This window comes from Palaemon carinicauda, chromosome 17 (genome assembly GCF_036898095.1).
Source record: "Palaemon carinicauda isolate YSFRI2023 chromosome 17, ASM3689809v2, whole genome shotgun sequence".
NCBI classification, from domain to species: domain Eukaryota; kingdom Metazoa; phylum Arthropoda; class Malacostraca; order Decapoda; family Palaemonidae; genus Palaemon; species Palaemon carinicauda.
The window spans coordinates 55,186,066-55,212,873 of NC_090741.1; the positions used below are offsets into that span (position 1 = coordinate 55,186,066).

Below are 26,808 nucleotides of genomic sequence, written 5' to 3' on the forward strand. Positions count from 1 at the left end.
CTTTACCTACCACAACACCAACTCGCGTGTTTGGGTAGTTAATTGCATCATTTAACTAGCTGGTTCCCTATTAAACTAGTTTATCCTACGGCAGGGTAATAGTAGGACCTAACTTCTTGCCCTTTGCTGTGAATTACCCTGCAGAAGAGCCTGGTAGGGCCTAAAGGAGAGGAGAACCATGAGTTACGTCGAAGGGCAGTTCAGCGATGCAGACGAGGATTCGTGAGTTAATGTTAATTACGTATACGTCATTATGAGTATCCTATGCTAAAGTAAGGTTAATTGTTAGGTTTAATTAACATATAGAAATGTCAGTACATGTTTAATGTAGGTTGTAACAGGGTAATTTTAATTCAGGACTTACTGTATCTTTTTGGTTTAGGCAAATTGGGTTCAACTTATCCTATGCCTTCGAAGGATTATATGACTGGTTTATATCAATCTTATATATGGGGGTATTTTTGTAGTGAATTACAGGGCAATGCAACCTACGAAAAAAACTACTTTTTCTTATAGAAAAAATTACGCTCTCTTCAAAAATGACACTCGTTTCCGTCGCAAATGAATTCAGAAATATATATACATCCATATCCTACGATAATGGGGGACCCCCAGTGGGAACTCGGGGTTTTGGGTGGGGAAAACATACTGGGGAAACGATATATAATTGTTTTCCTATAGTAAATAACATGAATTAATCGAATTTGATGTTCATTTCAATCGGGAACAAATAAATCAACCAATTCGGATAACTTTGAGTTGCACGGTGTCACTTCTCTTACGAACGAACGATAACATTAGCAACGTTACCAATAATACACAGTGTTACCAACGTTGACGTATGGTACACAGAGTTACCAACGGCACGCTGACATTACTAAAGATAGTAATGATAGATATTTCCATATGTATTTTCAATAATTTCTCCATATAAGTTTTACTCAATATATAAAAAGTACAAAAAGGGCACAGAACCTAACAAACCCACCTAACCTAGCCTAGTAGTATGGCAGGTCACAAAATAACATTTGATCTACATTGGACGTTGGCAGCACTGTTTACTATATTTTTTCATGACAATCTTTGTAACGGCGCCTCCAAAGTTTATCCAGATATATATATACTGTTTTGTATTTTCCTCCTGTTATTATAATTTCAAGAAGGTAATGTATAGAGAAGAAAAGGCTTGTTTTACGTTTATATATCGATTCCCCAGTATGTTTTCCCCACCCAAAACCCCGAGTTCCTACTGGGGGTCCCCCATTATTGGAGGATATAGATGTATATGTATTTCTGAAACTATTCATTTGCGACGGGAACGAGTGTCATTTTCAAAGAGAGCGTAACTTTTTCTATAAGAAAAAGTAGTTGTTTTCCTAGGTTACATTGCCCTGTAATACACTACAATGAAACCAATACGGGTATAGAAGTATTCGACCCTAAACTAGCCTAGCATGTATGGGGTGAATGTAGTTGGTTGGGACGGGTGTGAACTTTGGTTTTGCTGTAGGTCGTTGGAACAAATTTTTGAATAAAAAATTATTTTCCTTTAGGGTTAGACTGGATCTATAATTTTACTAATGTGATTTAGCGTTGCGTTGCCAGCTGTGATGCAACCATAGGGTTGACTTGGTCTCAGGGTAAGCTAAGGATACAGGAGCCAAAGGGGGCATCGTGGGGTGGTTTAGCATTACTCTCCCCCCCCCCCCAGGTAAGGATACAGCTCCTTAGTTAGGTTACGTGGTGTTCTTGTTTTATTTCTCTCCTAAAATGGGCTTTTTGTCACAACTCTTGTGATTTTTCACTAGAATTTGAAAATTGTTTCCCTGCAATTATTTACATCAGAACTGTTCAAAGTAGCAACAAATACACGAGGAACACTCCTTCTCTTCATTAGGAATATTGGGCTATAGTAAATATTTGCCTACATATCAAATGCCAACCCGGTCCATTCCAGCCATCTACTAAGGCTCCATGTCTGGCCCTTGCCTAGGGTGATTCAGCCCCTGGACCGTACCTAACCTATATCATAATACGTAATATGTTCCAACATCGAAACCTTGCTCGTCGTGTTACCGCTCTTCTTGCCCAGCCTCTCTCTCTCTCTCTCTCTCTCTCTCTCTCTCTCTCTCTCTCTCTCTCTCTCTCTCTCTCTCTCTCTCTCTCTCTCTCTCTCTCATATCGTTCCTTTATTCTTTGCTGTAAGTTTGGGAAGTATGGCTATATTAAATCTGTCTGTTTGTACTATGCTGTTGAACGTAGTCTTTTTCATAGCAAATGCCTATGGCGCAAGTAGGGCATCTTCTTAAAGCTTTTATATTTGTAATTTCTTAACTTTAATTCTTGCAAACCAAGATATGATTTAAGGTTTTTAAATTAAGGATTGGTTTTAAAAATACGAATCTTGGAAACCTTAAACTTTGTAAAGCAATTTTGAAACGGCTGTAATTGATAAAAGTAACCTGTTGTTGAAGCAGCCAGACTTCTGATCATTACATAGGAACTGTACTGCTCTAATCATCAAGCAAGATTGGCGCTACCAAAAAGAAGGTTTTGGTTGGTATATTAAGAAAACTAAGATTTTCTATTAGAATATAGAGAACTGTGCTTTTCTGTAGCTGGAAAATAGTGATCTGACAATCTGAGTGGATATGAGACAAGAACAGCAGTCAAAATGTCTGATGACATGAAAGTATTAGTATCAAGACTTGTAGGAAAGGCAAGGAAAACTAGGTAAAGGTGAAAGCAGTCATACTTAGTTTAGGCTAATCATTAATTAGTTCAAGATTTTCAACTTTACAAAGCTCGTAGACATACATATAAACTCCTTTAAGCAACTCTATCGCTGAAATAATAAAGAATTCTACGGGTCAAGATTTTACTGCCTTTCTAATTTCTGTGTTTAACAAAATAGAACTTTAAAGTTTAAAATGACTTTACACAAAACTACTGACACTAAGGTTATTTTGGTTGTGACTAAATAGCTATCAGGCTTGTGACTTTTGGCCTGGTAGCATTGACGTCCTGTGTCATCCTAAATTACTCGACGTTACTAGTGCTATCCTCCCTGTTGGGGCCCCTGGGCTTATAGCATCTTGCTTTTCCAACTAGGGTTGTATCTTAGCAAGTAATAATAATAAAGGAGTCAAGGTAGAAATTAACTGTAAATGACATTAAAAAGCTTAGTAGATTTTCAATATTAGATAACCAAATCATTGTAGTGTTAACTTGGCGTATGTCTATAGGTAAATTCTTATACCTGGCGAGATTCTAGGCAGAGAGTATGCAGGTCTGAGGAGAATGGAGAGAAATCATAAAGTTTTTGTAGATACTAAAGGTTGTGGTTTCAAAGTTTTTCTGCTGTATTTTAGTATATTTAGAGATGGTTATAATTTAGAAAGTGTATTGAGAGAAATTTTAATTATTAAACTTGCAGGGAAAGTTCTTATCTGCCTTGTCGGAAGCTCCCAGTTACATCTCTGCCAAATGATGATGAAGACTGGGATGAAGAGAGTTTAACAAACACTGCAACTGTAGAACAGAAAAATCTGGCCAATAAGGAGAATGAGAATAATCGTTATGAAGATAGCAGTGATGATTACAACTATGAAGATTTTGTTGATGAGGATGGCAAAGGTTTGTACTGTAAGCAGTTGTGTTCGTCATTATGAACTTTTCACGTCTGCTCTTTCCTTTACGTGGTTATGTCCCAGGGTATTATTATTATTATTATTATTATTATTATTATTATTATTATTATTACTACTACTACTACTACTACTACAGTATTATTATTAATTTACTAAAGAATTTTGATTATAGATTTTATTTACATCAATTAATCAACTTGTTTCATTTCATTGTCCTCGCAGTGTAGAACTTCGGAAGTTCAAACTTGCATCTAATGTTTTTATGTTGAACTGTTTGAGATGGTCTCTCTTCATAGTTTATATAAGATCTATTTTAAAGTTTTTACCGATATTAAAATATTTTTTAATTATTCATTACTTCTCATGTAGTTTACTTCCTTATTTCCTTTTCTCACTGGGGTATTTTTCCCAGTGTTGGAGGTCTTGGCTTTATAGCATCCTGCTTTTACAATTAGGGTTGTAGCTGGAATGGTAATGATGACAATAATAATAATTATTTATTTGAAGATTAAAGATTCAGTATAGTAAAATATGAAGATTTTGTGTAGACTGGGCTAAGCAATGAAATTTTGAGTGAAAAGCTAGACATTAGTTATAAGAGTAAATATGGTCAAAAGTCATGAAATATGCTCAAATAAATCTATGTGAATGTTATTATTGTGGAAACAAAAAATTAATGTCCGTTAGTGTTTATGATATTTTTAACTTGTATGAATAAGACTACATATGTATAGTCCATTGTATGATCACATAGATAAGGGGAAAAATACTGTGGCTGTATTGAGATTGCAGTATTAATATTTTTTCCTTTTCCACAGATCTAACAAAGCAGTATCATAGTCAATACAGCACAGGTACCTGTAATGCAAATGCTCGGTCTCAGAAGGTTAGTAGAAATTTTTTATTTGTAGATTTTAATTGCCAATTGTGATTGTGTTAGCATGAATGCCCTGTTCGTCAAAGGTGGTAAACAGCAGGCCAAAATTTAGGCAAAGGAGACAGTTCCTATTTGTAAGAAGTCTTTTTATCACTTTTTATTGCATTTTCTTTTCCTATCCAGTCTGTTAGGAATACAAATAGTCTGTGGTTTTGATCAGGGTAGCAGATATTACTTTATGGGTTACCAAGACTTTGAAGTGGAGATAGTATACACACCATGGTAAAAGTCATAAGGCAATTTAAGGCTTTATCAACATCTGTAAAGACCCCTCAACCAGGTAACTGCCAAGACTGACGGTGAGTACAGGTAGAAAGTGTTTCTAGAGCTTCAACCTCATTTCTAGTCTTGTTTAGCCACTAGGTACGGACAGTTTTGTAAAAGTTATTCTTTGGTCATGCTATCATGAACGAAGACAAGAGGACAGTCATCTGCTTAGATTAATGGCATTTTATTTCTATTTAAAAGATAATCCTGTAGACTTTAAAAAAAGAAGTATTTTTGCATCATTCAGGACTTCTTTTACAGTATAATCTACACCTTTTTGTATCGGGCGAGACTTCAATTACAGTGGTCTCCATGCACACGGGTTAAATCAAGCTCTTACTAATGCAGTGTTCAGAAAGAGCTATTGATAATACATTATACTCTGCTATTCTCAGCTATTCTCTTATTCAAAAGCTGTTGATTAGGGACTCTCTGGAGATGTCGATCATCTTTCACTCATTTTTGGTTTGAGAAATAACTCTTAGACCAGTAATAGTGTGTAAAGATGCTTAATCTTATCGTAGAGCCCCTTGTCACCAGCCAGCACATTATATCCTTGATTGCCTTGATCCAATGTCAACCAGTTTGCATGCGACCATTGTTGGTGTCTGATTCATCAAGTAAAGGAAGTGTGAAAAGTATTTGGCTATGAAGTGGATGCTGGTTAAGATTCCCAGGCAGTCCGAGGGAAATAGGGTACTGTATATTATTTAGAGGGACATATCGTAAAAAGTGTTTTAAATTATCGATGTAAATTTATTTTGATAACAGTAGGTTGATAGGAATTACATATGACAGGTACATTGCATGATATACAAGAACTGTACACTGTTTAGTTTAAGTTATTCTTGTTATTATTGTGGGTTCTTTGTATGTTTAAGGCATTACTTAACACAGTCTTTAATCCATAACGGCTGTGAATATAATTAATAGGTTAATTAATCAACTTTATATCAAGTTCCTGTTCAGGGAAAAGTTTAAGATAATTATGCTCTCGTTTCTCTTCCAGATAGAAAAATTCCAACCCGCTGAAAAGCTTTTCAAGAAGTACGTGGGAAAAATATGCCTCGAGAAACTGGAGGGTCTGGTTGGACTAGGTGGAAACGTCACTAACAAAATCTCCGAGAGTCAGCGTAGAGCAGAAAATGAAAGGTACCGATGTCATACGTTATAGCATCCTTGTATGAAGTGTGGTTTTTATAGTTCTATGAACACTGAGAAGACTTATTGTACTTTTGATATTTTGTTCTGTACTTTGCTTAAGTGGTTTTTGCAAGCATTTTTGCATATACAAACTTTACATCGGTGGTTTTGTATTTACTAAATATTTGACCATATAGTAAAGTAATGATTGTCCTTGCAGGGTGTTACTACATGCAGTGATTTGCCTATGATCAATACCTTTACTAGTGTTAAATCTTTATCTTGCAGTCATTTTTTTCTTAGCTCTTGTGATGTACAGTGGCAATAACTTTGATCTATGATAACATTTTCTAACTATAAATTCACATGAAACTACTAAATTCATAGGTCTAGTCACAAATGCATCAAAGCTTTCCTTTTCTTTCTGATATGCCTGTGCTGTAAATTAATACCTTTCATAACATTTATTGACCCGAGGTGCAAAGTATGCTGTAAATGTCTATGTATTTTGTATCGCCCACTCATCCCAAGTAACATTACTTTCTTGCTCAGCCATCTGTTAGTTCCTTGGGTCCCCTCCCAAATTTTTGTCCAGCTTCTTTAATAATATCTTTTCCTGATTTTAGTTTTTCATTTATGAACGGGTCCTTCGTGCCAGCTCTATGAAAGTATAATTGAAGGGTTTAGTTGTACACTTTGAACAATTCAGAATTACAATGCTTTTCCCATAAAGTATACGTGGTACATTTAGCAGTTAATGAAGGCAAGTGGTGTATGATTGAAAGTTGATGCAGCTGAGTTGGCTGTAATGTTACTGGAAAAGTAGGTAATTATTCTTTTCAATTTGAATCGTGATAATCATAGTATAGCTAGTCCTTAACTTGCAACATTTTTGCAGATACTTTGCAGTTAATATAAGGGAATTTATTTTTTCAGTTTCATTGAATGATTTTTTATTAGGTTTTTTCACGCCATAAAATTATTTTATATCCTAAATTATTACGTAGACTGCATTAGCGTAGGCGAGTGAGCAACTTGGGTGTGTTCCAATTTACGTCAAAACTAAATTAGTTACTACACTTGGAAACTAGTTTCTCTTCTAAGCCAAAGACTTACTGTAATCAACTTCATTATAAAAATATTGGACTGTGTACCCGCATTGAAGCTTCAAGATACCTTCAAAACCAAGAGTTAACTTGTATGCTAAACACGAAACTCTATCACAGAGAGATAAACATGTGAAATTACAGTACCTGCATAATTTGGAGATTATATTATCAATGGTTTACACAGCTGGTCATTACAGTGATGGTAATCTTTAGTACTACAGCCCTGCAAACTTCCAATTCGTATTGGTACATGTGCCTGATACTTGTGGTACACCACTGGGTATAATTCTCACAGTCTATCATATTTGCATCCTACTGTAGTTCATCTTTGGTAAATTCAAATCCTATAAGGATTACAGTATAATATCAGTGAGTTACACTTAAAAGAAACTTTGGTCCTGCATATACACCGTTTGCTACTGGTGGTTGGAGTTGACACTGCTGAAAAAAAAGAAACTTCAGATAATAATTCTGATGTACAAATAATTGATAAGCACTGTTATTGTCACTTGTTGATACTAATTACTGTATTACTTAATACAGTACCTAGCAGTACCAGCTGAACTCGGTTGAGTACAGTGTCAAGCCGGGAGGAACATAGAGAGGAGAGGTCCCCTTTTTTGTTTCATTTGTTGATGTCGGCTACCCCCCAAAATTGGGGGAAGTGCCTTGGTGTATGTATGTATGTAATACTTAAGTTATATTTTTAGTGGTCACATAAAATTTATCAGGGATATAGAGGATATTTAATATCCTCTATATCAGGCATGGGCAACCTGCAGCCCTTTGTGTTGTTGTGCGCCCTCAAGACTTCCTAGGTTACTGGAGCTCTATATATTTATAAAGTAAACTCCATTTGGAAATGATGGAAGATGTCAGTTTTATGTAAAATTTTCATACCAAACTAAATAAAACGTGGAAGAAAATTCATTATACAGTTCTGTATGCTGTATTGGGCATGCAATATTTTTTGCACATCTGTACTATCATGTGTCCTCTCACTCTGTTAAATGCGGCCCTCGGTTGACAAGCAGTTGGCCATGCCTGCTCTATATTTTAATGCATAAGCTGTTATACAGTATAAGGAGTTGATAAAGGTGCAAGATATTACCGGTACTTTACAGCATTATAGTATTCTTGGCATCACATGCATACATACATATAGCAAGGCACTTCCCCCAATTTTGGGGGGTAGCCGACATCAAACAAAAGAAAAAATATCTGACCTTTCCTCTCTACGTTTCTCCCAGCCTGACAAGGGACTCGACCGCGATCAGCTGGTAATGCTAGGGTGCCACAGCCCACCCTCTCCCATTATCCACCACAGATAAAGCTTCATAATGCTGAATCTCCTACTGCTGCTACCTCCGTGGTCTTCCAAGGCGATTGGAGGAAGCAGCAAGGCCTACCGGAACTGCGTCGCAATCGCTCGCCATTCATTCCTATTTCTAGCACGCTTTCTTGCCTCTCTCTCTTGTCTATCCACCTATCACCCAGAGCTTTCTTCACTCCATCCACCCATCCATCTTAGCATCACGTCAAGAATTTACTTTTCTAACACCTATTTGTTCTGTAACCGAAATACAAACCACGCTATTTACAAAGGGTTTACTTTTAGCGCAGCTGAAATGACGAGCCAATAGTTTTTAACGAGGGTTAATTACCCCCGCGCTAGTTAGCGGGGGTGGGGGAAGGGTAGCTTGCTACCCCTCCACACGCCGGTGACTTGCTTCACTTCACTTTTGGCTCGGCGGTGATCAGACGTGTCTGCTCATCGCCTTCGTGACAGCCTTTAATTTTCTGCTTTTTCTTTTCAGCTTGTGTGATTGGTTGGAAGTTGACCTTCAGTTATTTTCTTTACTATGCGTACATGCCCTGGAGTTGCCGGCCGTCCTTGTGGGACTTTCATGTCGGACGTTAATACGGATCCTCACACCCTCTGCCCTCAATGTCGGGGCCGACGGTGTGACCAGGAGAACATGTGCCGTGAGTGCAGGGAGTGGTCTGCCTCCCAGTGGGAGAGGTTTGGCCATCGGCGTAAGAAGAAGTCCAAGAGAGACCGTTCTCCTCCGGGGTTAGCCTTGAAGGAGGAAGGTTCTCGGGACTCTTCTTCCGCCGCCCAAACCTCCTCCGAAGCTCCCCCTCGTCCGCCTCCTAAGGAGAGTCGGCCGAGTGGGAGCGCAGACCCTTGTTCTGTTTCCCGACCTTCGGTGGGGGGAGAGGGCGTCGCCTCCCATAGCGAGGCGGTTCCCCCTCCTCCTCCGGGGGAGGTTATTGATAATGCCTTATCCAGTGATGATCTTTTACAGATTTGGTCGTCCCTGGGGCTTAAGGGCTTGCCCTCCAGGGTCGCTCTTATTGACCTTGTCTCGTTGGGGGCCGCTGTTAAGCAGTCGCCGGTGGTAGCAGAGGTAGACCCTCTGTCTATTGTCGACGTCGGGGTGACAGAGGCCTCCGACGTGGCTGGGCCTTCCGCCGCAGGTGCTGTTGCTGGTGATGGTGCTAAAGGCTCTCCTCCTCCTTCCGTACATCCTTCGAAGGGGGAAGTGAGTCCTTCGGTCTCGACTGCTGCTCAGCTTCCTTCTGAGGGAAGTGTTTTGACGGAGACTCCCCTTCGGAGGACCGATGGTCCCGACGATCTCCCCCGAGGCCGCCTCCGCCGTAAGGCTCACCGTCCTTTACGCCACAAGGGCCTCCCTTCCCCTTACAGGGGGACTAAGAGGCGCCTTTTTGGGTCTTCGTCCTCCGGGGGGGGACTCTCCTCGTCAGCCTCATTTGAGGACCCTCGCCCTGCGGTCTCTGACCACCCTTTAGTTCCTGCTGAACTCCCTGCTCACCATCTGCCTGGTCCTGTGGCTACGCAACATCGTGCTGCGCGTGTGTCAGAAACACATGTTCGCCAACGCGCCAGCTATCTTCCCGTTCCTGCTCGTGAACGCGCCGCGCCACCTGTCCTCTCACAGGACACGCGTCGACCTTCTGCTCGCCAGTGATCACCAGCTCGCCAGCGATCACCTACGCGCCAGCGATTACCTCCTCGCCAGCGTTCCCCTGCTTGCCAGCGCGCACAGGCGATCTTAGTATCGCCTATTCAACAGCGACAACTAGCGCGCCGACGTTCGCCAACGCTCCTGAAGGAACATGGTTCGCCAGCTTCTAGCTCACCATCGCGCGATCGCCCGCCTGCACATGCCGCTCGCCATCGCTCGCCATTGCACGATCACCCTCCTGCGCATGCTGCTCGCCATCGCACGACCCTGCACGATCGCCCTCCTGCGGATGCTGATCACCATCGCACCCCATCACGCGATCGGCCACCTGCGCATGCTGCTCGCTATCGCTCGCCCCTGCACGATTGCCCGCTTACGCATGCTGCTCCTCATCGCACGACCCTGAACGATCGCCCGCTTACGCATGCTGCTCCTCATCGCACGACCCTGAACGATCGCCCTCCTGTGGATGCTGATCACCATCGCACCCCGTCACGCGATCATTCACCTGCGCATGCTGCTCGCCATCGCTTACCATTACGCGGTCATTCACCTGCGCATGCTGCTCACCATCACACACCAGTGCGTCGACATACCACATCGCGCCATCGCCAACTTGAGCGACTGCACTCACCAGCTCGTCATCGATCGCCTGTGGATCTACATCGCCAGCGATCTTCCTCACCTACGCGGCAGCACGATCTCTCGCCGTCGCGCCAACGCTTGCGTTTGTCGCCTCGGACACGTGTTCATTTACCTGCCCACCCTCGCGCCCACTCGACTGCGCGCCTGCGCGACCGCTCGCCCTCGCTCGACCATCGTTCGCGGCGAATTCCGCAGCCGGTGGTAGCAGCAGGGACGCGTGCTCCTAGACGGCACTTGGGATCACCTCCACCCAAGCACAGGTTGGTAGTGCAGGACGAAGACAGGTCAGTACAGCATTCTTCCTCACTTTCTTTTCAGGCAGGTACCGTCGTGTCCACTCCAAAGGATCGCCCGATCCCTTTCCCTTTAGTGAGGATTTCGGACTCTGTGTCCTTGGAGCAGCAGACTTGGTTTGGTCCGCTGGCTCGGGTGTTAGTGAGGGTTATGAAACTAGCACTCGCCGGCCAGGGTGACAAACCAGCGGCTGTCTCTCCTACGCTGAAGAGAAAGAGAGGAGTGGACTTCGTGGTGACTTCCCCCAGGGCGAAGTTGGTTCCCAAGAGGTCGGTCTCGAAGGTCCCTTCTCCTGCACGAGTACTCTCTCCTTCTCCTGTGGACGAGGCCTTTCCGTCCTCAGGTGAGTCCAGTGGGGGGGTAGTCTTCCCCTCGGCACCAGGGGGGGAGACTTCGCTTCAGGCAGGAGAATCGTCTCGTGAGGAAGGGGCCCCTCGAACCTCGTTGTTGGGATCCTGTATCCCTCCCAGGAGGGAACTCAAGGATTCCAAGACCGTCCCTAAATCCTCTGCAAGGATTCGTCAGGAACCCACTGCTACCCAGGGGAATGTCCACGTATCACCCCAGGAAGAGATTCCTGGGGCTGGAGACTTAGCTGCCAGCCCGCAGGGAGGAGAACAGCAAGAGTCCGAACATGCCTTCTGGCAGGTCCTAAGCCTGATAAGGCTACTTAACAGACTTACGGATCCAGTCATCGCCCCCCGTGAAGGCAAAGACACGATTCTGGATGAAGTGTTTGACGTACGGAAGGCCCCTAAGACCAGTGCAGCTCTGCCCTGGTCTCGGGGGCTGAAGAGTGCCAGGGCTAGGGCCAACGCTCAGCTCGCACTTCTTGCCTCCTCCAGTCGTTCCACTGCCGGGAACAAGCTCATCCCTCCTCCTCGCCTTCAGCAGAGGAGGTATTTCGAGATCCTGGGTGAGCACAACCTCGCTCTTCCTCTCCATCACTCTGTGGAGGAGCTGGCGAAGGGAGTTCCCCTTGAGAAACTCTCTGCCTGGCAGGTGTCGTTCTCGGCGGCAGAGATCCTTAACCACGAGAAGGTCGCTAAGTGTGCCATGCAGGCCACTTCGTGGCTGGACTTCTGGCTAGGATCTCTGGGCATCCTATTGCGATCGGAGGACTTGTCCAAGGAGACCAATAGGAAGGCCCTAGAGACCTTCTTGCTCTCGGGCACCCGCTCCATCGAGTTTTTGGCGCACCAGGTTACCACCCTGTGGGCCAACTCGGTGTTGAAGCGTCGCGATGCTGTGTCCGAGAGATTCCATCTGAAGGTCCCCGCCGTAGATGTGTGTAGGCTCCGACATGCTTCCCTTCTGGGGGAGAGCCTGTTTGAGCCTCAAGACTTGGAGCGAACGGCTGAGAGGTGGAGGAAATCCAGCACGGACTCCCTCCTCCACAGGGCCCTTACAACTCGGCCCTATAAGCCTCCAGCCCCCCTCAACAGCACCAACAGCCTCGTAAGGCTCCCAAACAGGCACCGGCAGCTAAGAAAGTGGTGTCTAAGCCCCAGCCCTTTCCAGCCAAGGTCAAGAGGGGCGGTAAGTCCTCCAGGGGAGGCAAGACTCCTAGGGGTGGCGGCCGCGGCTGCAAGCCCTAGGGGTGGCAGTCCCCCTGCGTGTCCACCTGTGGGGGGATGCCTTCAGCGTTGCGTCCGCGGGTGGCAGCAACACGGGGCCGATGCTTGGACGGTCTCAGTGATCGGCCAAGGTTATCGCGTCCCGTTCACGTCATCTCAACCTCCCCTGACAGCGAATCCAGTGTCGTTGAGCTCCCATGCCATGGGATCGGCAAAGGGGCTGGCCCTTCAGGCCGAAGTCAAGACCATGTTCGAGAAGGGTGCTCTCCAGGAGGTCGTGGACGGCTCCCCAGGCTTCTTCAGTCGACTCTTTCTTGTAAAGAAGGCTACTGGAGGCTGGAGACCCGTCATCGATCTCTCAGCTCTGAACAGGTTTGTCAAACAAACCCGGTTCAGCATGGAGACAGCAGACACGGTCAGACTTGCGGTGAGACCACAAGACTTCATGTGTACACTGGATCTAAAGGACGCGTACTTCCAGATCCCAATCCATCCGTCTTCCAGGAAGTACCTGAGATTCTGCCTAGACAACAAGATCTACCAGTTCAAGGTGCTGTGTTTCGGTCTCTCCACAGCTCCTCAGGTGTTCACCAGAGTGTTCACCCTGATTTCATCTTGGGCGCACAAGAACGGCATTCGTCTGCTTCGTTATCTGGACGATTGGCTGATCCTAGCAGACTCGGAGTCGACCCTTCTTCGGCACCGAGACAGGCTTCTGGATCTTTGCCAGGATCTGGGGATCGTGGTAAACCTCGAGAAGTCCTCTCTGCAGCCTTCCCAACGACTGGTTTATCTAGGCATGCTAATAGACTCCAATCTCCACAAAGCCTTTCCATCAGACGACCGGATAGCAAGGCTGAGGAGGGTGGCGGAACCTTTCCTCAGGCGAAAAGAACTCCCCGCCCAATCGTGGTTGCGTCTCTTAGGCCACCTATCCTCCCTGGCCCGTCTGGTTCCAAACAGCCGCCTCAGGATGAGATCCCTTCAATGGCGGCTCAAGTCCCGGTGGAATCAAGGATCCGATTCCCTGGACATTCTGATCCCAATGGGGTCTCTGGAACAGACGGACTTGCGGTGGTGGCTGGCCGACGAGAACCTGCGGAAGGGAGTGAGTCTTCTCGTCCTCCCCCCGGAATTGACTCTGTTTTCGGACGCGTCAAAAGAAGGGTGGGGGGCGCACGTTCTGAACCAGAGGGCCTCAGGCCTTTGGTCAGAATCAGAAAAGTGCCTACACATCAACCTGCTAGAATTGAAGGCCGTCTTTCTGGCTCTTCAGCAGTTCTAACGGTCCCTGGCGGGTCACTCCGTGGTGGTGATAAGCGACAACACCACGGTAGTGGCTTATATCAACAAGCAGGGAGGCACTTTTTCGCAACAGCTATCCCATCTTGCAGTAGAGACTCTGAGGTGGCCCGAAACCCACTCGATAACACTATCAGCTCGCTTCATTCCTGGCAAGAGGAATGTGCTCGCCGACAGTCTGAGCAGGGCTTCGCAGATAGTGAGTACCGAGTGGTCTTTGGATCCTCAGATAGCCAACAAAGTCCTGACTTTGTGGGGTTCCCCGACGGTGGACTTGTTCGCGACAGCCTTGAACTTCAAGCTGCCCCTGTACTGCTCACCAGTCCCGGACCCCAAGGCACTCTGGCAAGATGCTTTCCAGCAACGGTGGGACAACATCGACGTGTACGCCTTCCCACCATTCTGTCTGATGAGAAGGGTGCTCAACAGGACCAGACTATCGGTCAACTGTTCCATGACTCTAGTAGCTCCGCTATGGCATCACGCGGAATGGTTTCCGGACCTTCTGCAACTCCTGACGGAACTCCCAAGGGAGCTTCCTCCACGACACTAGCTTCTCAGACAACCCCACTCCGGTGTCCCTCACAGGGCCGTAGCCTCGCTTCGGCTTCACGCCTGGAGACTATCCAGTGTCTCCTCGCGGAAAGAGGCTTTTCGCAACAGGTTGCGGAGAGAATGTCTCGGCACCTGCGAAGGTCCTCTGAGGGAGTCTACCAAGCGAAGTGGAGAGTCTTTTGTGGTTGGTGTCGTGGAAGGGGTATCTCTCCACTCGATGCCACTATTCCAGCAATAGCGGACTTCCTCGTGTATCTGCAAGAAGAAATGCGCCTTTCTGTCTCGGCAGTGAAAGGCTATCGCTCAGCCTTAAGCTTGGCCTTCAGATTGAAGGGCGTGGATATTTCTTCATCGCTAGAACTCTCTTTACTCATACGTAGCTATGAGCTTACCTGCCCCCAGTCGGAAGTGAGACCCCCTCCTTGGAACGTGGTTCGAGACCTCAGGTCTCTCAAGAGACCTCCCTTCGAGCCATTACGCCAGGCCTCCGATCGCCACCTGTCTTGGAAGACGGCTTTCCTACTCGCCTTGGCCTCGGCCAAGCGAGTTAGTGAACTTCATGGTCTCTCGTACGACATCGCCCATTCAAGGGGATGGGGGGAGGTAACGTTCAGGTTCGTCCCTGAGTTTGTGGCCAAGACTCAGAATCCTGGAGTGCCGGATCCTCGGTTCGACTCTTTCAGGATCGCGAGTCTCCGTTCTGTAACAAACGACCCAGACCAGCTGCTACTATGCCCAGTGAGGTGTCTGAGGTACTACTTGAAGAGAACGGCTGCAGTCCGTCCTCATGTGCGAGCTTTGTTTGTGAGCACAGGCAGGACAAAGAGGAGGGTCACCAGGAACACCATCTCAGCTTGGATTCGAAGGGTTATCCACCATGCCCTGAATCCTGACCCCCCTCCGTCACGTCGCCCTCGGGCCCACGATGTCAGGGGTATTGCTACATCCCTGGCCTTCAAGAGAAACTTCTCTGTGACGCAGGTACTTCAAGCTGGGGTCTGGAAGCGTCAAACGACCTTCACAGCCCACTACCTGCAAGACGTGACCCACAGGAGCCTCGATACGTTTTCTATCGGCCCTGTGGTGGCTGCACAACAGCTGGTCTAACCTCAGGCTCCTTTTTGGACAAGTAGCAGTAGGTTGAGGGCATTGTTACCCGGTCTTAGTCTGCGTGAATGAAAGAGTATGTCTGACCCTTACTTTTTTCTTCATTCTCCCCTCTCTTGGGGAAGCAGCATCCCGGTCCTCGCATAGCTGACCTCGACCTCTGCAGGTAACCCATGCTTCTTAGTGCTCCTAGTATTAAGCTTAATACTGTTGCGTCTCCCATACCCTGACGAGGTGGTATGGGGACGTCCTATCCTAGAATTCCTATCTGAAGGTCTCAAGGTCAACTTCATAGGACGAGTCACACTCCCCTCCTCACACTGCTTATGTAGGCCACTCGTTCCTAGCGATGCTAGGAACCTGTGAGGTACAGGGGCTCCCTCTCTCTAGTGCTGCTCACTGAGGGATCGAGCCCCCGGGCAAGCCGAAGTCAGTAAGGCTGGGGACTTTCCATCCTTCCTAAGGGGCAAGTCACCCTTTGTAAATAGCGTGGTTTGTATTTCGGTTATGGAACAAATGACAAATTCGAAGATAACTTGTATTTTTCCTAACCATACAAACCTTAGCTATTTACACATATGTGCCCGCCATCCCTGACCCCCAAGTCAAGTCCTACCTCTAAGTTAAGTGAAGCAAGTCACCGGTGTGTGGAGGGGGGAGGGGTAGCAAGCTACCCTTCCCCCACCCCCGCTAACTAGTGCGGGGGTAATTAACCCTCGTTAAAAACTATTGCCTCGTCATTTCAGCTGCGCTAAAAGTAAACCCATTGTAAATAGCTAAGGTTTGTATGGTTAGGAAAAATACAAATTATCTTCAAATTTGTCATCTTATCTATAGTAATTTATTCAAATGGTTTACAAGAGTAAATTTCCTATGCTTAGCTGATAATAAACAACCCTAAGAGGGTTGAATGCTTCGTAGACTCAAATTTGAATGGATTAAGCCAACCTGAAATTTGGAAATTCAGCGAGCGGTGAATGTCTTCATAAACGCAGTGAGAGAGATTATTTTTGACAGTTTTGTTTATTATTTTGCTTTTAAGTTGACAAATCAGATTATGAAAGAAATTGCCATGATGAAATGGTACTTCTTATTAAGGACATGGCCATCTTGTTATGGCTTTTCTCATTCTTTGAGTTCTCTTGCTTAAGGTTACACTTGGACACACTATTCTATCTCATTTGTCTTCTTGTTTTTTTTTTAAGTTTTTATAGCCTAATTTATATATGGAAGATTTATGCTAATGTTGTTAGTTCTTTGAAGGTAATGGCCATCTTGTTGTGGCTTTTCTCATTGTCTTGGAGTTCTCTTGCTTGAGGGTATACTCGGGCACACTATTCTATCTATTTCTCTTTTTTTTTTTTTAAAGTTTTTATAGTTTAAATATGAAAGATTTATGTTATTGTTGTTAGTTCTTCAAACATTTTATTTTAATGGTTAGTTATTTATTTTATAGTTTCCTTATTTCCTTTCCTCACTGGGCTATTATCCCTGTTGGAGCCCTTGGGTTTATAGCATCCTGCTTTTCCAACTAGGCTTGTAGCTTAGCCAGTAATGATAATAATAATAATAATACTGTACTGCTTTGTTAGTTTTGATGACTATTTATGACTTTTTCTATAAAGAAACGTTGGATCAACCATAATAGTTAATATACTGCTCTGCATGGAAAGTAAAATTATTTTTTTTTTTTATTGCTAATTGTTTCAAGTATTGTATAAATCAAAGGAATTCTTAGTGAAACATTAACTTAAAAGGTTTTATTTTGTGTAGACGAAACTTCTTGAATTTTGGGCAAAGAATTCGAGACGGGGTTCTATTTTGTGTTGACGAAACTTCTTGAATTTCAGGCAGAGAGTTCGAGACAGGGTTCCATTCTGTGTTGATGAAACTTCTTGAATCTCAGGCAGAGAGTTCGAGACAGGGCTCCATTCTGTGTTGACGAAACTTCTTGAATTTCAGGCAGAGAGTTCGAGACGGGGTTCCATTCTGTGTTGACGAAACTTCTTAAATTTCAGGCAGAGAGTTCGAGACGGGGTTCCATTCTGTGTTGACGACGGGGTTCCATTCTGTGTTGACGAAACTTCTTGAATTTCAGGCAGAGAGTTCTAGACAGGGTTCCATTCTGTGTTGACGAAACTTCTTGAATTTCAAGCAAAGAGTTCGAGACAGGGTTATATTTTGTGTTGACGAAACTTCTTGAATTTCAGGCAAAGAGTTCGAGACAAGTCAGAACGAGCAACTGTCGAGCAAGTGTTGGACCCAAGAACTCGTATGATATTGTTCAAATTCTTAAACAAGGGAACAATCTCGGAGGTAAAGTACAATTAATATAATGTAGTTGTAAATCTTTAAAATAATTTTAGAATGACCCAATCGATTTTCTTTTAGTTCATTGGGAGTGTTATTGTCCTGCATTTGTATGATTACTTTATTAGTTTGTGAATTTATAATATAGAAGGCAGGGATCAATGAAAAATGTATTGAGAGAAAAGTTCAAATCATTAATTAGTCCCAGTAGCATCTATTCCTAGTTTTCCTGTCTTGTACATTTTTTTTTTTTTTTTAAATCATAAGAACTGCTCATTTTATTGATATCAATGTGAGAGGTAATGTATACCATAGATTAGTGTATAGCATGCTGTCTATTATGAGACCTGCTATTTCAGTGAATATTTTATATCTTAAGTTTTTAACAGTATAATTAGAATATTGAAGTGACCAAGGGGAAGAGAATGTTAGGTGATTTAAGTTTTCTTTTATCTTGTTCTTTTAGCGTGGTTTATTTACCGAGGCTTTATTTCATGGTCGTATCGTATTTATATTCTTTGTCGTGAGACTTAATCTACTTTGTTTTATAGATTAATGGCTGCATATCAACGGGTAAGGAAGCCAATGTATATCATGCTACGAATAAAGAGGGAAAGGAGTTTGCAGTGAAGATCTACAAGACCTCGGTTCTTACGTTTAAATCCAGGGACCAGTATGTTTCGGGCGATCATAGGTAAGACTTTACTCGACTTATTTTACAACAGTATTTTATCATTCATTAATTGAAAGTAATTTAACTGTTTAACAAATGCTGGTTAGTAATGTTGAAATTTGATTGAATATAGGTAAGGTAAAACTTTGTGGGTGCGTTTTTTTCTTAAATTTGCGATTGTAGGTATCCACATAAATTTGATTGATTATAGGTAAAGATAAAAGTTTGTGGGTGCATTATTTTTCTTAAAATTGCGATTGTAGGTATCGACATGGATACGGCAAGAGTAACCCTAGGAAGATGATTCGTGCTTGGGCCGAGAAAGAGAATGGCAATCTCAATCGTCTTCATGCCGTTGGGCTTCCTGTCCCATTTCCTGAAATTGTAAGACCCCCTGTGCTTATCATGGAGTTCTTGGGAAGCAATGGGGTTGCAGCGCCAAGACTGAAGGTGTGTTCTTTTGACTACTGAAGTTCAGTTTTGCTAGTTTAGATCACTACTTGATATCCTTTTGCAGTGAAAAGTACGATAGAGAGAGACGTGTGTCTTTTATTGTTTTACAGAAGTGTACATTTAAAAGTCTTGTAGAAAGTAGTATAGAGAGAGACTTGAGTGTCTTATTGTTTTACAGAAGTGTACATTTAAAAGTCTTATAGAAAAGTACTATAGAGAGAGACTTGCGTTTTTTATTGTTTTACAGAAGTGTACATTTAAAAGTCTTATCGAAAAGTACTATAGAGACAGACATGTCTTTTATTGTTTTACAGAAGTGTACATTGAAAAGTCTTGTTGAAAAGTACTATGGAGAGACACTTTTGTCTGTTATTATTTTACAGCAGTGTACATTTAAAAGTCTTGTAGAACTTGCAAATGCATTACAGTATTATGTGCTGTAGTACTGTAAAGCACAGTCTGTTAGTGTACTTTGCAGAAAAGGACATTTTATCAGATGAATATCCTCTATCTACTATTTTCATTGTTATGCCATAATACGATATTGTTTTATCAATTTCTTGAAGGAGTTTGTCCCATTATTATGTGAAGGTACTTCAATTGTTTTTTGGTCAACTGATCTGCCAAATTACTTTCTACCAATACTTTCAAAACTCTCGGTCCAGGACAACATATGTCTTTCTGATCTGCCAAATTACTTTCTACCAATACTTTCAAAACTCTCGGTCCGGGACAACATATGTCTTTCTGATCTGCCAAATTACTTTCTACCAATACTTTCAAAACTCTCTGTCTGGGACAACATTTGTCTTTCTGATCTGCCAAATTACTTTCTACCAATACTTTCAAAACTTTGTCTGGGACAACATATGTCTTTCTGATCTGCCAAATTACTTTCTACCAGTACTTTCAAATCTCTCTGTCCGGGACAACATATTTCTTTCAAGTGTAGAGGGAACACGATCAATGATAGTACAATACACTGTATATGATCTTTCAAGATTAGGGTGTTGCATTTAAATGCTTTTTATTGTCGACAGGATGCAGTGATATCAGAGTCCAAAGCGCGTGAGCTGTATTACGATTTGGTGATGCAGATGTGGACCATGTATCGAGATTGTCGACTGGTGCATGCCGATCTGAGTGAATATAACATTTTGTAAGTAAGATATTCATTTCTGTTCTGGTCATATTTGTAGAGAGGTTTTGTTCACTTTTGTTAAAAAATCTAAATCTAACTTGATTTAAACTAAGAATTTGAAGGAAAATGGTTAAATAAGTGAGTTTTTCCCTTGGGTGACTTAAACTACAAGATTTTATAGTTTTCTTTAACCCCTTAGGTTATCAAAAGAATTAACTTGGAGGGAGTTGCTGGAAGTAGACTGTAAGCATTAGTAAATGATCGTTGCCCCGTGTTTTCGATCCTCAGCTGCACCCACTGTATTCTTGCTTTTATGACTACTTTCTATCTTCAAGATTTAAATTTAAAACCAATTAGAATATTGGATAAAAAAAATACTTTGTTGCAGTAACGGCAACTCCTACATACTGTATTTTGGTTTGATAACTTTATAAATGTGTTTGCTAAATATGTTGTGTATATCATATATATTCCACCTTCCAGGTATCACAGAGGACGGGCTTACATTATCGACGTCTCTCAAAGCGTTACACACGACCATCCGCAGTCCTTGGTGTTTTTGAGGAAAGATTGCACTAATGTAACTGGTATGGAATTTTCATAAAAAATTTATTTTTATGAAAGTATATTTAACTTTGCTATTGTTGGAATAGACACATTGAGGGGAGTGATACCCATTCCACGACACCAACCACAGAAAACCCACCACTTAGCCTGGTAGACTGACGCTGAAGAGTCTCTGATGTGTCCAGATATCCTTTTTACTTGCATGAACTGAAAACTTTCTTGTTACTCATCTCATTTGGTCTCTTCTAAGGCTTTATTGCCAAAGAGCTTTGTTACCAACTTAAATATCAGAGGTTGGAGTGTGAATGACTTTCCTGCAATGTATCAGAGCTATGATGTCATGACAAGGTTACTTTGTTTCATCTGTAGTTGTTATTAATCGGAACAACCCAAGAGGGTATTCAATTGCTTGAGGGGATCTGTAGACAGCTTGAAGATCTATAGTTCTGTATTAGTGCGTATTGACAATCCTGTGTTTCCACATAACAGTAATATTCAAGACAGAAAGAATTTATTAAGGACATGATGTCACAGTTGAGAGGAGCAGATTTTCTGGAATTAGATGAAAAATAACTATAGACTGAAAGCCCCGAAAGTAGTAAAAAATATATATGGGTTACAGGATTAAGTCGAGCACAGATTTTTATTGGGAGTAACGAAAGTAATTAGTCATTGGATGGATGGAGTGAAGAAAGCTCTGGGTGATAGGAGGAGAGATGTGAGAGAGGCAAGAGAGTGTGCTAGAAATAGGAATGAATGGCGAGCGATTGTGACGCAGTTCCGGTAGGCCCTGCTGCTTCCTCCGGTGCCTTGGATGACCACAGAGGTAGCAGCAGTAGGGGATTCAGCATTATGAAGCTTCATCTGTGGTGGATAATGTGGGAGGGTGGGCTGTGGCACCCTAGCAGTACCAGCTGAACTCGGTTGAGTCCCTTGTCAGGCTGGGAGGAATGTAGAGAGTAGAGGTCCCCTTTTTGTGTTTGTTTCATTGTTGATGTCAGCTACCCCCCAAAATTGGGGGAAGTGCCTTGGTATATGTATGTATGTACATGCTGTACATTAAGCAGCCATCCTGTATCAAAGTGCAATATTGTTTCAGTAAATTAAATTAGGATTTTTAGATATTAGAGGGAATTCTTTGAATTTATTTCTACAAATCAAGGGACATTGTTGAATGATATGTCGTACTGAAAACCATGATACTGTACTATGTAAAGAACCCTTTGGGTCTTTACTATACCTATAGAGATAGGGCTAATTGATATTGGTAATTAGTAATCTCCCCTGAATAATGAAGAGCAAGTGGAGGGGCTGGGAAGGGTTGAATCTGTGCTTGTGCATGCATATCTAAATATTTAGTCATTACGACGGCCTGGGTACACTAGTATTAGTAGAATTAATAACTCGTGATAATAAAATGGAGAATTTATACCTTTCCAAAAGCATGAAATTTATAATTTAATGTTTTATCAAATGGTGATGAGGTGGAAAATTTTTCAAGGTACTTTTCAAACAGTTTGTTATTGCTAGTTTTTCAATCCATGCTCTTGTTCCAGAATATTTCCGGAGAAAAAATGTGCCAGCCATGACAGTGAAGGAGTTATTTGATTTCATTGTGGATCAAACCATTACCAAAGAAAACAAGGAGGCGTATTTAGAGAAACTGCAAGAGGTAGCCTCATCGAGGCTTTTGGGAGAGATGAGTAATAATGAAAGGGTTAACGAAGAAGTCTTCAAGAATGTCTATCTACCAAAAACTCTTGACGATGTGGGTAACAGTACACTTGTAGCTGTTTGTCAAACATTTTATTGATTTTGCAATAGTATTAACAATATCTCAGGCAAAATGTTGATAGATTTTAAATCTATAACCTCTACCAGATTTAGTAGTTTTCTTTGTAGTTTGTGTCAAGGTTTGCAAAACCACAATTTGAATTATTATTTCTAATGCAGGTGTCCGGCATGACTAATCCTTATGAATTTTATTCCTGATATGTCCCATACCTATGATTAGATTTGCATTCTTTACAACTGGTAGTCACATAGAGTTGAGGTATACTTTAAGGAAAGGTATTAGGGATTTATCTTTAATTTAATCATAATCATTTTGAGGTGGTTTGGCCATGTTGAGAGAATGGAAAATGGCTGTCTGCTAAAGAAGGGGATGAATGCAAGAGTTGATGGGAGAAGTACAAGAGGAAGGCCAAGGTTTGGGTGGATGGATGGAGTGGAGAAAGCTCTGGGTGATAGGAGGATAGATGTGAGAGAGGCAAGAGAACGTGCTAGAAATAGGAATGAATGGCGAGCGATTGTGACGCAGTTCCGGTAGGCCCTGCTGCTTCCTCCGGTGCCTTAGATGACCGCGGAGGTAGCAGCAGTAGGGATTTCAGCGTTATGAAGATTCATCTGTGGTGGATAACGGGGGGAGGGTGAGCTGTGGCACCCTAGCAGTACCAGCCGAACTCAATTGAGTCCCTTGTCAGGCTAGGAGGAACGTAGAGAGGAGAGGTCCCCTTTTTTGTTTTGTTTTTTTTATGTCGGCTACCCCCCAAAATTGGGGGAAGTGCCTTGGTATATGTTAATCATAACATTTTCCTTCGTGTATTTATGGTAAATGCAGATAAAGTAACTTTACTTTAAATTTTGTGACATAGCTTAAATTTAGGAGAGAATTGAGATAGTGTTATTGGGAGAGAATAAAGTTATAATAATGTTGTCCTATGATCATAATAGGTTCTATTGTAGAACTCCTTAGAGGTCTGACCATCTACTCTCCATTTATCTGGGTCTTTGAAGATTTAATTGTCCATACAACCCTCACCGTATCGTGTCACCTTCAACTTTAATACAAAGGGACATTTATTCTTGTTACTTGTACTCTAGAACCTTTCCCTCATTTAAAATGTGCATTACATCAAGGCAAGTCATCTCTCTTGTTATCCAATCTACTACTGTCATCTTCTGATAATTCAATCACTCGAATACTGTTTTTATATCTCCTCAATAGTCACTTCCATGAGCATTATTGATTTTACAATAACTCCTCCTTTTGCCATTTACCTCTTTCTCTCCAATTTAATGGGTCTTCTAGGTACACTCAGGCAGCATGTTACCGTTTTTATATTACTGTATTGTAAGAGTAATGAGCCTCGATACATTAAAAAGTATATACATTACTGGCTGTTGTTTTTCCCGATACAATTAGCACCTATAAACTAGTCACTTTTTCTATAGTAAAAGTGAAGTTGTTTGTCTATATCCCTTATGCTGTGTAAATTTTCTGTAATAACGTGAAGGGTACTTTACCTTTTCCTAAAGTACTTCTTTTTTACTTTTAGGTAGTTGATTTTGAAAGAGATCGCATGCAATTGAAAGAAGGCATCAAAACAGAGGATGACATTGCATACCGTACCATCATTGGCTTGAACAAGGACCTTTCGGGGGTTGCATTGACTCCCAGCATTCTCCCTAAAGAAGACGATGAATCCAGTGTTGATGGTAGTGCGGGTGAGTTTTTTCTGCAGTAAAACTTTTAAACTCTTTCAAAAGTTAAAACTTTTAGCATATTTTTATGCTGAAGAGGGTGACATGAGTCTTTTTTACAGTTTATATATGTAATTTGTTTTAATGTTACTGTTCTCAAAATTTATTTTAATTGTTCATTACCCCTCTTGTATATTATTTACTTTCCTTACTGGGGTACTTTTCCCTGTTGGAGCCCTTGGTCTTATAGCATCTTCCTTTCCAATTAGGGTTGTAACTTTGCAAATAGTAATAATAGTGGAATTTTGTAATTTTATAATGCTAATAATTTAAAATTGATTATGCAACTAGTTAAGAATTTATTCTTGGTTTGTGATAGACGATGAAAACAGCGAGGAGAGCGAAGATGGAGAGAGTAACGAAGACAAATCGAGCAATAAGGTAACAATCATCCGTCCGAGAGGAGAGTCCCCCTCTACGAAGAAAGAAAGGAAGAAGGCCTTCAAAGATGCCAAAGCTGAAAAAAGAAAAACTAAAGTGAAGAAGCATCTAAAGAAGAGAGCAGAAAAAGAGAAAAGGAAAAAATGAGCTATTTGAACGTTGAGATATTTTGTGAAAAATATTTATTTTATACAGATTATTTGCTGTACATGTTTGCTTTCTAAATTAGTTTTTAGTTTTATTGGTAGCATTTTGCAATTTGATATTTTTTCTGTACTACTACTACTTCTTTTGACTTTTTGTTTTATCCCACTTTATATAGGGTAGGCTGCTCGCAAACTTATTTCATTATTTCTAACCCTTTTCTCTTCTACCCATTTATCTCCTCACTACATAAATCTATGATTCCTCCTCCCCATCACTGGCATGTCCATAGTGCTCTAGATTGGTTCGATCTTCTCTCCGTATTACAGGGCCCTATTAGTATCTTCTGCACTAGCAACATATTAAAAGCTTTGTCGTAAACCGATGAACTAAACGAAATGTCCCTCGTCCTCAGGGGATTTTTAATGTTAATTCAACAAAAATGTTGATTATTTTGAGGACTTTTTTAATGCACTCATTGTTTTTTTTATGTCAATTAGTGGAATATTTTGATTATTCACCATGCATGTTTAATGCTAATTTTTCATATTGAAGGAAATATGTTTTTATTTTGTAGTCTTCATTTTATTTTTGATAATTTTAACAATTTACTTCCGATGATGAAATATTTACCGGAAGACATTTCAGGAAGCGCATCACGGTAGTTATTAAATATGTAAAGCGTCCTTATCATAATGAAATATATCAAGTCTAGCATGGTTTAAAGGAAATGTTTTATTTTATATTTTGTATAAAACAACATCGCTACTTTTTGGTTTGATTTATAAATGTATATGATAGGATCCAAGTTGTTTATGTTAATAAATACTTATGTTTTGTTAATAAATTACTGTACTTTCTTACAGTTTTGTCTCATTACAACATAAATTAAAAAATGATTTACTCAACATAGATAAAAAGGCAGATGACAGATGTCAAGGCTGATGACGAAAGTACTATGTACACTTTCAGAGTTGGCAACACTATTCAAATTGCAAATGTTTTAACCTTTAAAGGGATTATCCACTGAGGGGCTTAGTAGTCATATGACATTTTTTCGTATTTAAAACTGTTTGGTTACTAAATAAACTTCTGTAAGTTTATACAAACTTAAGGTCAAAAGAAGAATGCAATATTTTGTATTTTGTTAATCAGTTTTGTAAATTTGAAAATCTGTCAATTTGTTCCGAAGGTTGTTGTTTACATTTTGTGTGGGGCAGTAGCTGTAGTGAACGACACCTCACAGTAACGGGGGATTTTGAGGAGGGAGAAGTCTAATTGGAAAGGGACCTCTGGTAGTGGTATCACTCGCTCCAGTTTTAATACCGACAGGGGTGAGGGAGCTGGGTATATTCCTGGCATTCCATGCAACTTTTTTCTCTGGTATATTTAGCAGTATTTATACCTTTGAAATGGTGCTTTAAGGAACATTTCACTGGGCGACAGGTTCCTCGCCCAAAATAGATTTTTCCTTCGTCTAATCCCTCAATTGACTTTATTTCTGTTTAAGTGTAGCCTAGTATAAATTATACAATAAAAAACCAAGGTTATGGTAGTTCATATACGATAAAAACAGCCAAGGTGTAATTGATTTTAATTCTGTTTTAGTGTAGCCTAGTGTAAATTATACAATAAAAACCCAAGGTTACGGTAGTTGGTATCCGATAAAAAGAGCTAAGGTGAAATTAACTAATTCTTCTGGTTTTATTCGGCATAGGATAAGCATATATGATACTACAAGATGGAAAAGCCATTTTAGTGGCAATGTAAGCTTATGAAATACAGAATATAAAGTGTGGAAAAAAATAAAAACTAAGGTAATAAGAGCAATAAATACATACATACATATACCAAGGCACTAACCCCCAATTTTGGGGGGTAGCTGACATCAAACAAATGAAACGGAAAAGGGGACCTCTCCTTTCTACGTTCCTCCCGCCCTGACAAGGGACTCGACCGAGTTCGTCTGGTACTGCTAGGGGTGCCACAGCCCACCCTCCCCCGTTATCCCCCTCGGATG

The 26,808-nt window shown here is 41.8% G+C and overlaps 1 protein-coding gene across 2 annotated transcripts; it reads left to right on the forward strand.

The window, feature by feature from the left end:
* RIOK1 (RIO kinase 1) lies at positions 1-25,651 on the forward strand. Of its 2 annotated transcripts, none has more exons than XM_068391020.1 (12): positions 1-222; positions 3,437-3,636; positions 4,469-4,536; positions 5,864-6,006; positions 17,787-17,892; positions 18,438-18,580; positions 18,823-19,009; positions 20,053-20,171; positions 20,637-20,740; positions 22,277-22,492; positions 24,063-24,227; positions 24,583-25,651. In XM_068391020.1, exons 1-12 carry the CDS (start codon positions 179-181, stop codon positions 24,789-24,791), a joined length of 1,704 nt encoding a protein of 567 aa, XP_068247121.1. In that variant the 5' UTR covers positions 1-178; the 3' UTR covers positions 24,792-25,651. The 2 variants fall into 2 exon arrangements, with proteins under 2 accessions (XP_068247121.1, XP_068247120.1); XM_068391019.1 differs by having other exon boundaries at positions 22,277-22,488; positions 24,059-24,227.
* The last annotated feature ends 1,157 nt before the right edge of the window (positions 25,652-26,808 follow it).